The 13,011-nt window shown below is 62.3% G+C and overlaps 1 protein-coding gene across 1 annotated transcript in view; it reads left to right on the top strand.

Moving 5' to 3' along the window:
* Window positions 1-127: 127 nt before the first annotated feature.
* Window positions 128-13,011, top strand: part of ELMO3 (engulfment and cell motility 3) — a gene marked incomplete in the record, with an annotated part of 21,666 nt that continues 8,782 nt past the window's right edge. Inside the window, 15 exon segments of the mRNA XM_034788158.1 lie at window positions 128-194; window positions 2,714-2,829; window positions 2,991-3,031; window positions 3,557-3,629; window positions 3,734-3,784; window positions 4,180-4,349; window positions 5,314-5,413; window positions 5,507-5,658; window positions 6,937-7,015; window positions 8,037-8,087; window positions 8,392-8,514; window positions 9,686-9,817; window positions 10,995-11,099; window positions 12,269-12,377; window positions 12,646-12,782. Of these exon segments, the coding sequence (XP_034644049.1) occupies window positions 2,752-2,829; window positions 2,991-3,031; window positions 3,557-3,629; window positions 3,734-3,784; window positions 4,180-4,349; window positions 5,314-5,413; window positions 5,507-5,658; window positions 6,937-7,015; window positions 8,037-8,087; window positions 8,392-8,514; window positions 9,686-9,817; window positions 10,995-11,099; window positions 12,269-12,377; window positions 12,646-12,782 (1,401 nt within the window).

Below are 13,011 nucleotides of genomic sequence, written 5' to 3'. Positions count from 1 at the left end.
CGCCGGCTCCTGCCCCCGGCCCCGCCCGGCTCGGGCCCCGCTCCCGCAGCAGGCGCGGCCGGGTTCGGCTCCCCGGGTCTCTCCCCCGCCGAGCGGCTCCTGCCCCGCCCCGGCCCGGCCCGCCCCGAGGGCGGAGACCCGCGGCCCCGACCCGGAACTGCAGGCGGCGGCGGCTCCGCGGGGTGCCCGGGCCGGTGAGTGCGGCGGGGCGGCCCCTGAGCCCTGCCCCGGGGGCCGTAGGGGCCCCCCAGGGGTGGCCGATGAAGGCGGGGGTGGGCGGGGTGCTAGGGCCCCAGGGGTGGGAGTGGGCCGGGTGCTAGGTCCCAGGGGTGGGCTGGCTGCTAGGGCCCCAGGGGTAGGGGTGGGGGTGGGCCGGGTGCTAGGGCCCCAGGGGTAGGGGTGGGTTGGGTGCTAGGTCCCAGGGGTAGGGGTGGGGGTGGGCCGGGTGCTAGGGCCCCAGGGGTGGGGGTGGGCTGGCTGCTAGGTCCCAGGGGTGGGCTGGGTGGCCCTTGGCATCGGGCACACCAGCTGTTCCTTCCCTCCGGCTCCCTGCTCCCTGGCGGGTCCCGGTGCCCCCTCCGCTCCTCTCCCTTTCGGGGTTGGTGGGTGTAGCTGAGTTGGCAGCCCGAGGCTCGGTTATCCTGCCTGGCGCTGCCCGGCCCAGGGCACACATGCTCTGGCAGGTTCAGCCTGGCTCTGTGCCAGCCCCACGCTCCCAGCCAGGTGTTGGGACTAGCTGGGCCTGTCAGCCCCGTGACACGTTCCTGGGCTGCCCTTTCCCTGCCCGCTGTGGCCCTGCTCTGCATTGCAAACGTGCCAGTCATTCAGTCAGAGCCGCCCTCAGCTCATCAACTCATTCCAAAGGGCCTGCAGGTGAGCTGTAGAGCTCACTGCAAAGAGAGTCTGGCCCCCCCCAGACGCTCGAAGGAGAGCAAACCAACCTGCCGCATCCAGCGTGGTCCGAGGACGACAATGGGTACGTTGAGGCCACGCTTTCAGGATAATCCAGCCGCCCCCGGGAGGAGACAACGCGGCGACCTAGAGAAACATTACACAGAACACTGCAGAGAAGAAGCCACATCCATCAACCAGCCGCTCGGAAGCCTGGACACGCCAGCCCGAGACCAAAACGCACGGCGAATGCCGGCAGACGCTCCGGGGGCGTGGGGGGATTAAAAAAAACCCCTAACTCTAGCCCCCTCCTCAGGCTGGCTGCTCGGCCGATTTCAATACCGCTGGTAGGAAACGAAGGGTATGTCTACACAGGGATAAAGAACCCGCTGCTGGCCCCAGCTCAGCTATGTAGATGCTTCGGCTGGCGCTCTGGGACCCTGCGAGGGTGGAGGGCAAAGCCGCCACTAGGAATAAGCAGACTAAGCAATTGCTTAGGGCCCCGAGCAGCTCCAGGGGGCCCCTATTTGCTTTTCAAATATGTGTTGGGGGGAAATATTCCTGCTTAGGGCCTGCAATGGGCTGGCCTGAGCCCGAACCACTACACAGCAAATTTTAGCTCCACTCCTGAGCCTTGCGAGTCTGGGCCAGCTGCGGCCGAGCTGTGGGACTTTCAGCTCTGTGTAGACCTACGCTAGCAGGCTCTTTGCTGGAGAGGATTTTACTATCTTGTCAAACACCACAAAAACCACGNTGTGGGTTCCGACTTCGCTTTTGCTGTCGCTCTTCCTTTTTTTCCTTCCTGGCTGCCCTCCTCTTTTTCTTTCTCTTTCCTGAAATAGCCAGGGGTCTCTTTTCTTGCAGCCTTCAGCGCCGGCTTCCTCTTTTCTCTTTCTCTGCCTCTTCCCTTCCCACTCGGTCCACTTCCTACCTTCCAGGTATTTTCTCTCTCCCTCTCACCCCCCCTGTCTTATCCTACCAGCTTCAGAGCCCTGCTGAGCAGATGACTAACTCTGCTAGCTGCAGGGTGATGGCAAAGCCGGGGGGAGCATTGATCGGGGCAATTCTCTGCCCTCTCTCTGGCCGCTGCCTTTGCTGCTGCTTTACCCCTTCTCCAGCCTTTCTTTTTGAGTTCCCTGCCGCTGCCAGTAGGTTTTGGGGCCTGCTTCCCAAGTGGCCTCTGAATGAAACTGACCGGCTGCTTGAGGGTCAGTTTCTACTTGGCTGCAGCTTGTGGACTCTCTGGAGCCACTGCTGAGGCGGGGAGATGGAGCGCATGTTGACACTACTGAGCTGATGCCGAGAATGGCCCCCTAGACGTGGCATAAGTCCATGGAAGGGGTTTTTCTGCCTGCGCAGTGATTTGCCTCCCCGAACGACGGTAGCAATGCTGACAGAAGCGCTGTTCTCCTACGTGATCAAACGCAGGCTTGGATTGTGCAGGAGGTGACGGGACTCGTCCGAGAGAGCGTTCTCCTCCCCCTGGCTGGGTGGGGTTTTCAGGCTGTGCCCCCGGCCGTAGCACCTGATGGCCCTTAGCGTCAGCTTCTGCGTGTTGCCCCGTGTGCTGATGGCTCACAGCTGCTCCCATCTGACCGGGATCCCACTGGTCTCCGGCCCGGTGTGGGGGGCCTCTGGAGGACTGTAATTCTGTGGTGCATTCATTAAGCCCTTGTTCATCTTCACCCTGCCCATGTGCATTCCCAGCGGTAGGCATGGTGCCACCTGGCGCACTCGAGGGCATGCCAGTCCCACGAGCGTGATGCAGGCAGGTGACTTCTGAGCAGTCATTGCGACTGAGTGCCCCCCCTTTCTCTTTCAGGAGTTGCTGTGTGGGGCGGGAGCTGGAGAACCGGGACCATGCCGCCCCCCAAAGACGTGGTGAAAATCGCCATTCAGATGATGGGAGCCATCCCGCAGCTCATTGAACTCAACCAGGTAACGTCCTGCCCCCTGGAAGGCCCAGCTGGCGTGGGGGGGCTCCTGCCACTGGAGGGGCTGGCAGGGCAGGGATGTGTCTCGTGCTGTGTACTCAGGTGCCGTGCCAGGGGGCGACGCCCGGGCCACGCTCCCCACACGCTGTTTCTCTTTGTTTTCAGACCAAGCCCCTGGCTGCGGTTGTGAAGGAGGTTTGTGACGTGTGAGTAACTCTTCTGTCTGCTCGATAGCCTTGGCAGTGTGGGGGCCTCTGTCCTAGGCTGTGGTAAAAGCTGCCTGGGTAGCTGTGGGGAGTCCATGGCCCTCCACCTGCCCTGGGGGGGAACCGGGGTGTCCGAGAGCAGCCCCTGCCCCCCAGGGTGTGCCGCCAGGGCAGATGGAGAGTCCAGGGTTCCCCACGGTGGCCCAGGCTCTCTGGGCAGCTCTGACCCCAGCCCCAGTTTCTGGCCAGGCCAGGGGGGCGGAGACTTGGGGGAAGGGGAGGAGCAGGGGGCAGGGCCCTGTGGCAGGGGTAGTGGTGTGGAGGGCCCCAATAAATCTTAATCCGCCTCTGTTGGCGGACCATCTCTGAGAATGAGCAGGCCCTTTGGGGGATGTCTCGCCCCTCCCCCAGCTCTTGGCTGGCCCCTCTGCTCCCCACCCCGGCGCAGCCGTGTGGCACGCCGGGCAGTCGGTGGGCGATGAGCGTGGGCGGAAGGGGGAGACCTGACTCTCTCTCCCGCTGCAGGTGGAACCTGGGCAACGCCGAGCACTACGCCCTGCAGTATGTGGACGGGCAGCAGACGTACATCACCGAGTCGGTGAGTGGCCGGCAGCGCGTGAGGCTCTCGCTGGCTCCTGGAGCCTGTTGGCCGGTTCTGACCTACAGATTCTTCATCCCGTTTCCTTGTCTGTCTCATTGTAGAACCGCGCGGAGATTAAGAATGGGAGCATTCTGCGGCTGACCACTTCTCCGGTACGTCCCGCCCGTATCCTCCTCCCCTCTTTGTGACCGGAGAGTCAGCTAGACACAGATCCTGCCGCTGACTCCCTGTCAATCCCCCGTGCCTCGGTTTCCCCGGTAGTAACGTGGGGATAAGGATACTGACCTATCTCCGTACAATTCCAGGGGAATTTGAGGTTTGACTAGTGTTTGTAAAGTGCTTGGAGATCCCTGGTGCCAAGCAGTATTGCTATTGCTCAGGTCTGGCGTCCCGCTTCAGCTCCCGCCGTGGGACTGCTCTGGCCTGACCCCTCTTCACCCAGTCTCTCCCTATGGGATTGTCCCTTCACCCTGTTGGGATTCCCAGTCCCTGACGTCCCCTCTCATGCGGTGGTCTGACGCTGGTCCGACTCCTCCCTGGCTGGCAGGATCAGGAGGCAGAACGGCTGCACAGTGGGATCCGGAGTCACAACCAGGACGTGAAGGCAGACTCCCTGAAGAAGCTGGCGGACCTCTCCCGAGACATCACCTTTGCCCAGGAGTTCATCAATCGGAACGGCCTGAAACAGCTCTTCCTTATTGTGGAAGAGGGGAACGAGTGAGTGAGTCGCTCCTCTTTGCCCCTCCCAACGTCCAATAAGTTCCCCTCTCTGCCCCCACGTACACACGTGCCTGGCTTGTCCTTTCCCCAGCCCCCTCCCCGGCGAGGCTGTGCAGCCCGGGGAGGTAGGACGCGCTCTGCATGCATGGCACGCACCGTTGTGCTCTGGAAGTCTAGAGGACCGGGATGGAAAGGCCTCCGCCTGGGGTCCTGGCAAGGCAGGACTTGTCCCTTGTAGGTTTGTCCATCCCAGATGTTCCATCCCTCCCCTGGGGAGCCTGGATCTCACTGCCAGGAAATCACCTGAGGATCAGCCTGCGTTGTTCCGCGCCCCATTGCTGTAGTCACTGCTCCCACGTGTACCCCCCTAACTGATCCCTCGCCCTCCTTCAGTGTGACCCCCTGGATATTGGCTGTGTCCCTCTCCATCGTCGCTTGGCCAGGCCACACGGACATAGCTCTTTGGCTTCTTCCTCGGTCTCGGCTTTTCTTTCAGCGTGTGTTAGTTTTCCCCGGGGTCCCGTCGGGCAGCCTGCACTTTCCTGGCTCCGGGGCGTGTGTTGTGTTGTCTGGCAGCTGCATGTGCGTGTCGTTAGACTCCATTTTAGAGCATATGCCTGAGGCAGCAGAATTCAGGTGTTCCCCTGGATTTCCTTGACGCTTGTATGCTTCACTGTGCAACTGTAACGTCCTGTGTCCTCCTTGGCGCTTTCCGGGTCTCCACGCTCCTCCTTGGGCTAAGCGAGAGGCTGATTTCTTGTACCGAGTGTTCTCCCTCCATTGCTCATCTCCTGTCTCTTTCTCTCGCCCTCTCCCTGTTTTCTGTCTCTCTAGGTGTTTCTAATGTGCCCATCGCTGTGGTGTCTGGGTGGCTTTGTCCCTGCTGCCCTGGCCTAGTGAGCGGCGTTTCTGTGGGGTTCCCGGGCCCCCTCTCACCATGTTTGCTGTTCTGTTGCTCCAGTACAGGGGAGATTCTAGCTCACACCCTGAAGGCATTCATGGAGCTGATGGAGCACGATTTTGTCTCCTGGGAGACGCTGAGTCCGGCCTTCATCAAAAAAGTAGGTGCCTCCCCGGAGCCTTTGTGCCCCCCGCCGTGCTGTGGCGGCTGAGCTAGGCATGTCTCTGACCTCCCGTTGCTCCCGTTGTTACAGATCGTGAGGTACGTCAACACGGGTGGGATGGACGCCTCCATCCAGCAGCTCTCCCTGTCCATCCTGGAGAACATGGTCCCGAGCAGCCGCCCCCTCTTTGAGCTAGTCAAACGTGAAGTGACCCTGGATCGCCTCCTCACCCACCTGCAGGTGTAAGTACAGCCACAGGCGCCGACTTTCAGCGTTCCCCGAGGGTGCTTTGGCCCCGCCCCCTCCCCTGAGGCTCCACCCCTGCCCCGCCTCTTTCCAGCCCCGCTCCTCCCCTTCCCCCCAGCGCCTCCTACCTGCCACCGAACAGCTGATTGGCAGTGGGCGGGAGGTGCTGGGTGGAGGGGGAGGAGCTAATGGGTGGGGCCTGCCGAACAGCTGATCGGTGGGTGGTTGCTGATCACTCTTTTTCTTTTTCTCGTGGGTGCTCCAGCCCCGGAGCACCCATGGAGTTGGCGCCTATGAGTACAGCGCAAGCCATGATCCCATCCTGCCTCTGCCAGCCTCCATCTCCTCGGCCTGCCCCGCTTCCCTGGGGAGAGCAATCCGTAGCCGCCTCCGGTTCCCTGCTCCTCCGCCTTCCTTTTCCACTATGATTTCAGCCCGTTACGCTTGGCTATGGTGGGGACTCGCCCCTCGGATGTTTGCCGTCACCGCGTCCCGGCTTAGCTCCGTGTAGCTCTTTTTGGTTTCTCCTTTTCTCCGGTCCTGCCTCGGCCAGCCCGACTCCATGTGGCTTTGGGAACGCTGGGCGCGTGGCATCGCGTCTCTTGCCCCTTGGTGAGCCCGGCCAGGGCTCAGCTCCGCCAGCCTCCCCCGACACGGGCTCGGGGGGGCAGGCCTGGCACCTGTGACTGCTCCTTACCCTGCTGTCCCTCGCTGGTTCTGGAACAGCCCCCGTCAGCCTGGCTGGGCGGCAGGAAGTTCATGCCCTAGCGTCTGGGTGGGGGAGAGCTCCCCCTCCTGCCTGGGTTTAAATCCCTCCTGATAAGCCCTGCCAGCATGGAGCAGGCGCTCGTCTGCTGACGCACAGCCTGTCAAATGCAGGCGTTCGCCTCGCCCTGCCCGCCCCAGGCCCTCTTCTCTCTGCACCGTCGGCTGGGTCATGGGCCCAGCAGGGCTCTGCCTTGGGCTTCCTCACCCCAGGTCTCTCTCCAGGCCCTTGAATGCCCTTCAGTATCTTTGTGCCCACTCTCTGCAGGGAGCCTGCTGCCCTTACGTGCCCACCTGTGCCCTGGCACCGGGCACCAACGGAACATCCCCTGATCTGTACCTGGCTCACAGATGCCTCCGGCCGGCTTCCCCACTGGGAGCTGAGAGCTGTGTGCAGCCTGGTGGTGTGGGGCCGGTGGGGACAGCTGGGCTGGGAGAAGAGCTGGGGGTGGGTGGCTCAGGCCCACCCTCCGGGCTAGTCACGCGAGTGGTTCATTTCCTTCCCCTAGGACCAACCAGCAGCTGCAGCTCAAAGCCATGGCGCTGCTCATCGCCCTGCTGCTGAATGCCAGCGACGCCGAGAGGAGGGTAAGGTCCCCCAGAGCTGGCCATGCCCCTGGGGGTCACTGGGGGGCCGGGGGCGAGGAGGGAATGCAGTCTGTCTGCCCAGAGAGTGGGGGGCAGTCACTGGGAAGGGCTGTTTGGGGCTGGGGCAGGGGAGGATGGGGGCTGCCTGTCCGTGTTGGAAAAGACAGTGCTCAGGTCAGGGGAGCTGTGCCAGGCCCGGCTTGCTGCCTGCCTGCCGGCCAGGGGTGTCACCCTGCTGGGTTCCCTGGGCTGCTCCACGAGGCGCTTTGCCTAGGAATGTCCCAATGGTGCTAGCGCTGGCTCAGCTCCCTGGAGGGGGCGATGCCGGAGCCCTGGCGTAGAGACGAGCCGGCGTTTTAACTACCGTGCTGTCGGACCCTCCTCGGGCAGGTCGAGAAGACGCAGGGCCTAACCGCAGTAGCTGGTGCCTGTCTGCACTAGGGCTCCGGCCGGCAGAGCTCCACGGACGATTGCAGCCCGGGGTGCTGGCTGCTTGCCTGGAGCGTCCTGCTGAGTTGCACTGAGCTCCCAGCACCGCGTCCCTGCTCCGCCCGGCTGCTGCAGAAGGAGACGCGTGTGGCTGAGCCTTGACTCTGCCTGCCCCACCTCTCCCCTTCGAACAGCAGCACTTCCATTGCCCTGCGTGGCGCCGAGAACGGGCCGGGACCAACTGGCCAGCTGCTTTATCGCCCTCTGTGCCCTGCGCAGAGCCCCACACGGGCCTGCCCCGTGCCCACCCCTCGGCTCTCTGCTCCGCCGGGTGCTGATCTGGGCTGGACTCTTCCACCCGAGCAGGAGGCGCCCGGGCGCTAGATCCTTTCGTTCCCTGCACGCCCGTGTAACGTTCAGAGCCTGCCTGTTCCCCCCTGCCCGGGCACTGGCCTCGCCCAGTGGATCGGTGGGGAGAGCGGCTGCTGGAGGAAGCCGGCCAGTGGCTGCAGGGAACTCAGGCCCGCCGCTTCCCGGAGCGGGTGGGACTGGGCTGGGAGGCGCACGTCTCACCAGTTCTCTCCCTTCCTAGGACATGATGGGCTATCTGGGCGAGAGGAACATCCGGCAGTTCATTCACAAGGTGGGAACGCAGAGAGCTCCTGGCCTCACGCCCCTCCCTGGCCGCCCCGTCCCTCCCCTGTGGTCTGCCCCCTAGGCCAGGTGTCTGTGCGCCCAGAGCCTCCACCTGCAGCATTTCTGTCCCCTTCCCCCGCTTTGTGCCAGCCTCCTGCCAATGCTGCCGTGCCCTCCCGCTCCCCGCCCTGGCACCTGGGTGCCTGCAGCTGCCTCTGTCTAGTGCTGGCCCCAGCAGCTCTGGGAGCGGGCACGGAAGGCTGGGATCCAGGCTGGGGTCACTGACAGCCTTCGTTTGCGGGCTCCTGTAGAACATTATCCACGCCTCGGAGCCGATGGGGGATGAGATGGCCCATTACCTCTACGTGCTGCAGTCCATCACCCTCAACCTGCTGGAGCGGAGGATGCGGACCCCCATGGACCCCTACTCGCAGGTCTGCCGGGCTCTTCTCCCCCTTATCCCCCCTGCGGGCCTGTCGGGTGAGCTCTCCTGGGTCTGCCCTGGGTGCTCTCCTCTGCAAAGTGTCCCCCTCCCACCTTTCCTGCCCCTGCCACTCCTCCCCCCACCCCAGAGAGCGCCGGCCCCTCTGCCATTACACCAGTCCTCTTTGCTTCCCGTCCTGCTGAGAGTTGGCTGGAGGGGATGGAGCTACCGCCCCCTGCTGGTGGAGGGAGGCAGGGCGGTGCTGTTCCAGGTGTGCCTAGGTCACGTAGGGCTGCGTTTCTGGGTGCTCAGCACCCACAGCTGGAACTGGCCTTTCCAAGGGCTCAGCTCCCAGGGGTGGGAACCCATCGCAGAAGAGATCATTACAGCTGGAAAAGTGCAGAGTGCAGCGCAAATGATGTGGGGGATGGAGCAGCTTCCGTACGAGGAGAGATGAACAAGACTGGGACTGTTCGGCTTAGAAAAAAGACGACTGAGGGGGGATATGATGGAGGTCTCTAAAATCGTGACTGATGTGGAGAAAGTGAAAAGGGAAGCATTATTTACCCCTTCACACAAGACAAGAACCAGGGGTCACCCAATGAAATTAACAGGCAGCAGGTTTAAAACAAACAAAAGGAAGTATTTCTTCACACAATGCACAGTCAACCTGTGGAACTCCTTGCCAGGGGATGTTGCGAAGTCCAGAAGTATAACTGGGTTCATAAAAGAACTAGCTAAGGATGAGACTGGATGACGAGATGTCACTTGATAATTGCCCTGTTCTGTTCATTCCCTCTGGGGCACCTGGCATTGGCCACTGTCGGAAGACAGGATACTGGGCTAGATGGACCTTTAGTCTGACCCAGTGTGGCTGGTCTTGTGTTCTTATGTACTTATACCTCTGAGCCAGGTGGCCTGGTCCCTCCCCTGTCCATGGGTTTGTTCAGCTGGGCCTCCCTCCCCTCTCCTGGGTTGGGACCCCGCAAAGCTCTGGTGTTTTTGTTTGCTAGCTGGGGGGCTGTGGTCCCAGGGGCGCTAGACGGGGAGGCCTGGTGGGGCCCATTTCTTTCCCAGCAGGGTCTGAGCTTTGCCTGTGGGGTGGGGCTCAGGGCGGCAGCCCTTTCCTGGCCTCGCTAGGGTCGGACTGAGGCATCGGCTGGGCCCTGCTCTCTCTGCAGGAGCAACGGGAGCTTCTCCAGTTCCTGCGTCACAGCGCCTTCGAGTCGGAGAGCGAGGCTTCTTCCGGCACCGTCAGCGCGGAGCGCCGGCGTTCGGTGTGTGTCACGGAGTTCCGCAAGCTGGGCTTCCAGGTGAGTTGCCACCCAGACCTTCCGCGGGGCAGGCTCCGAACCGCTGTGCCCGGAGAGCTGCAGGGGTCATTTCCGCCTCGGCTGGTGGCGGTCAGGAGCTAAGAGCGGGTCGTGGCTGTCTTGCGAAGGCAGGAGCCGTGCGGAAGTGTGGCACGCGCCGTTTCTCCCCCGCTTCCCCACGTCTCTTGCCTTGGCAGGAGAACCGCGACCAGCACTTGGCTTCTGTCGGCGTCGGGATTGCACCAGGGTGTGCTGGCCCCTTAAGGGAAGCCTTCTCACCCGGTTTTGGCCCTTCGGGGAGAGGCGCTGTGCAGGTGGAAGGTGGGAGTTGTGGGCAGGAAGCAGTGCATGCTGGGAAAGGGGGAGGGGGTGAGAAGGAACCTCGAGAGCCCAGCAGCAGTGTCGCCTTCTCCCAGAGCCCTTGCCCTTGGGTACAGGGTCTGACCCCAGCCCCTCTAGACGGCAGCTCAGTGCCCACCCCTCGAGCGTGGGCTTTGAGCCTGGACCAGGCAGTGGCACGATTGTCCTCTCCAGATTCCGCTGTCCCTGCTGCCCAGGGCTACGTCCTCCCTTGTCCTCCCTTGTCCTGCCTACCTCCCTGCCCCTTCCACGGGACACTTCAGCAGCGCCCTCCCAGCTCCATCCCCACTGCTGGCCCTGGGCCAGACCCCAGTCACTGGAGAGCCCCTACCTGGACCTTGGCCTTGCACCATGTGAGATTGCAGGATCCTTTGTCAGCCAAGAGGTGGCTGGAGGACTGGGGTTCTGGGGCCAGTCTGGGCCCCTGGCACAGCCAGGAGCCCATACAAATGGCAGCTTTTCCCATGTCTGATAGCCTTGCTTCTGTGCGCTGCATGTAGCCAATCCCATCTGAGCTCAGCAGGCCCCGTTAGGGGCCTTCAGGACGCGCTGCTGGCTTGGGGAGCCTGCGTCCTGCCCAGGCTGTGCGTCCCCACGAAGAGCTGCAGAAATCTCATTGGGTTCTCACTGGGCCGCCTGGCTTCATCTCAGCCCCTCGTTCCCCAACGCGCTGGTAATCCCGGGGTCTCTGGAGCCGTAGTGAGCCCATGGGACCGTGACCGATACGTACTGACTGTTCCTATCGGCGTCTAAACGGCAGCCCTCTCCTTTGCGCTGGGGTCAGTCACGAAAGCTGCATCCTCTTGTGTCCTCCCAGAACCACAGTAATCCTGCCCAGGACCTGCACCGCGCGCCCCCGGGACTGCTGGCCCTGGACAACATGGTCTACTTCTCCAGACACTGCCCGAGTGCCTATAGCAGAGTGAGTGGATGTTCCCGGCTAATGAGCTGCGCCCTGGGAGGTTTCTCCCATCTCGCCGGGTTTGCCTACATGTGGAGCTATTCAGAAATAGTTATTTCACTTCAAATTCCCTCCCTACCTTAATCTGAATTAACTTTCCAGTGTAGACGAGCCTTTATTTCTCGTAGCTGGAGAGCCAGCGCCCCCTAGCAGTAGGTCTGCCTGGGCCTTCCTATCCTAAGGCCATTTTGTCAGTTATTCGTAACATCCTCAGCTGTTCGGCCAACGTTTCACGCTGATCCTTGTCTCTGCCTGAGGCTGGCGGGTTCGGGGAGGGGGTGTTGAGCCAGGCTATTTTGGAGTGCAAGGAAAGCAGCAGCTACACTTTGGGTACAGATATTGGCCGCGTTTTTGTCCCGCTCTCATGCTGAAGCAGGCGGGCAGCTGAAATTTCCCATGGCCCTTGGGGAACCAGAGGTGTTTTCAGCGCTGCTAAAAAACCGTCTCCGGTTTGGCCGAAATAGAACAGTGTAAATATCATCTTCACACGCGTGGAGTAGGAGCACTCGGGATCCTGGACTCATCAGGACACAGGGCGGGAAACGCGGGCAAATTCCCTGACGCAAAGCGCTGGGTTCTCTGGTTTGTGCTGTACAGGGGTCAGACTAGCTGAGAACAAGGGTCCTTTCTGTGCGTCTATGAAAAACCTACAAATAAATGCAGCTCGGGTCCTGTTAGCAGCACGCCGTCCCCCCGGGCGCTGCCGTCACTGGGGGCTGGGACGTAGTATGGATGGTACCGTAGTGCCCTGCTTCTGGAGCTGGCCGCGATGCCAGTAAAACCATGTGTCCCTGAAAAATACCGACGGGGACTGGTCTGCCCGTCCCTTCTCCACACGTCTCCGGCAGCGTCTCCTTTCGGTTCCCAAGCAAGCCCGGCTGCTTCGGGGCATGACGCTTTCTCATTGATTTCTCACTGCCACTGAATTCTAACCCGCCCGCCCCGGGGGGCACCCGAACCCCGAGCTTCCTGACCGCGGTGCAGCTGGTGGGAGCCTTTGGGCTTGGAGGGGGTACGCGGACCCTACCTGTCACTGCCCTCGCTAGCCCTGCTTGGGAGAGCTCTTTGGCGGCTCTGCCTGCCCGGGGCGTGTGCTCTTGGGGAGCCGTGACGGGGCCCGTGTCTCTCAGTTTGTCCTTGAGAACAGCAGCCGTGACGATAAACACGAGTGCCCGTTTGCCCGGAGCAGCATCCAGCTCACCCTGGCCCTCTGCGAGATCCTGCACGTCGGGGAGCCATGTGAGTGCCCGGCCCCTTGCGTCTGCTCACGTAGCCCGTCCAGAGCCCCACGACTCCCGGCTGAAACCGGGGGGCATCACAGATCCTGGCTGGGTTAGGGGGTGGGCACAGCTGAAACCTTGTGGGTGTCCTGGCTAGGTGCGGGGGAGGCGGATGGGTGCAGCCATACCCTGCAGGCATCATGGTCCCCATTTCTGGGACCTCCTGGTTGTTGAGGTTTTCCAAAAGAGCTGGGAAACCTAGTCCCATTGTGTCCTTCTTGCCTCAGGCTCGGAGACGGCCCAGGCCTTCTACCTCATGTTCTTCGGGCAGGACCACTTCTTCCAGGAGCTCTTCTGTATCTGCATCCAGCTGCAGAACAAGACCTGGAAGGAGATGCGTGCCACGCAGGAGGACTTCGACAAGGTGAGCCCCACGCGGCCATGGAGCGGGGTGTCCAGGGTCTCACTGGGCAGATGGGATCTGGACAGATCTGCACTGTGGAGCGGGGTGGTGCCATGTGCTGGTGCCATGTGCCCCACAGAAGGCGTGGGGGGCTGTGGAGCGGGGTCCCGTGCCGGCGGGGCGGTGCCGTGTGCCCCGCAGGGGGCATGGGGGGCTGTGGAGCGGGGCCCATGCTGGCATAATGCACCCT

This window comes from Trachemys scripta, chromosome 13 (assembly GCF_013100865.1).
Source record: "Trachemys scripta elegans isolate TJP31775 chromosome 13, CAS_Tse_1.0, whole genome shotgun sequence".
NCBI lineage: Eukaryota > Metazoa > Chordata > Testudines > Emydidae > Trachemys > Trachemys scripta.
This window is presented reverse-complemented; position numbering and strand designations above follow the sequence as displayed.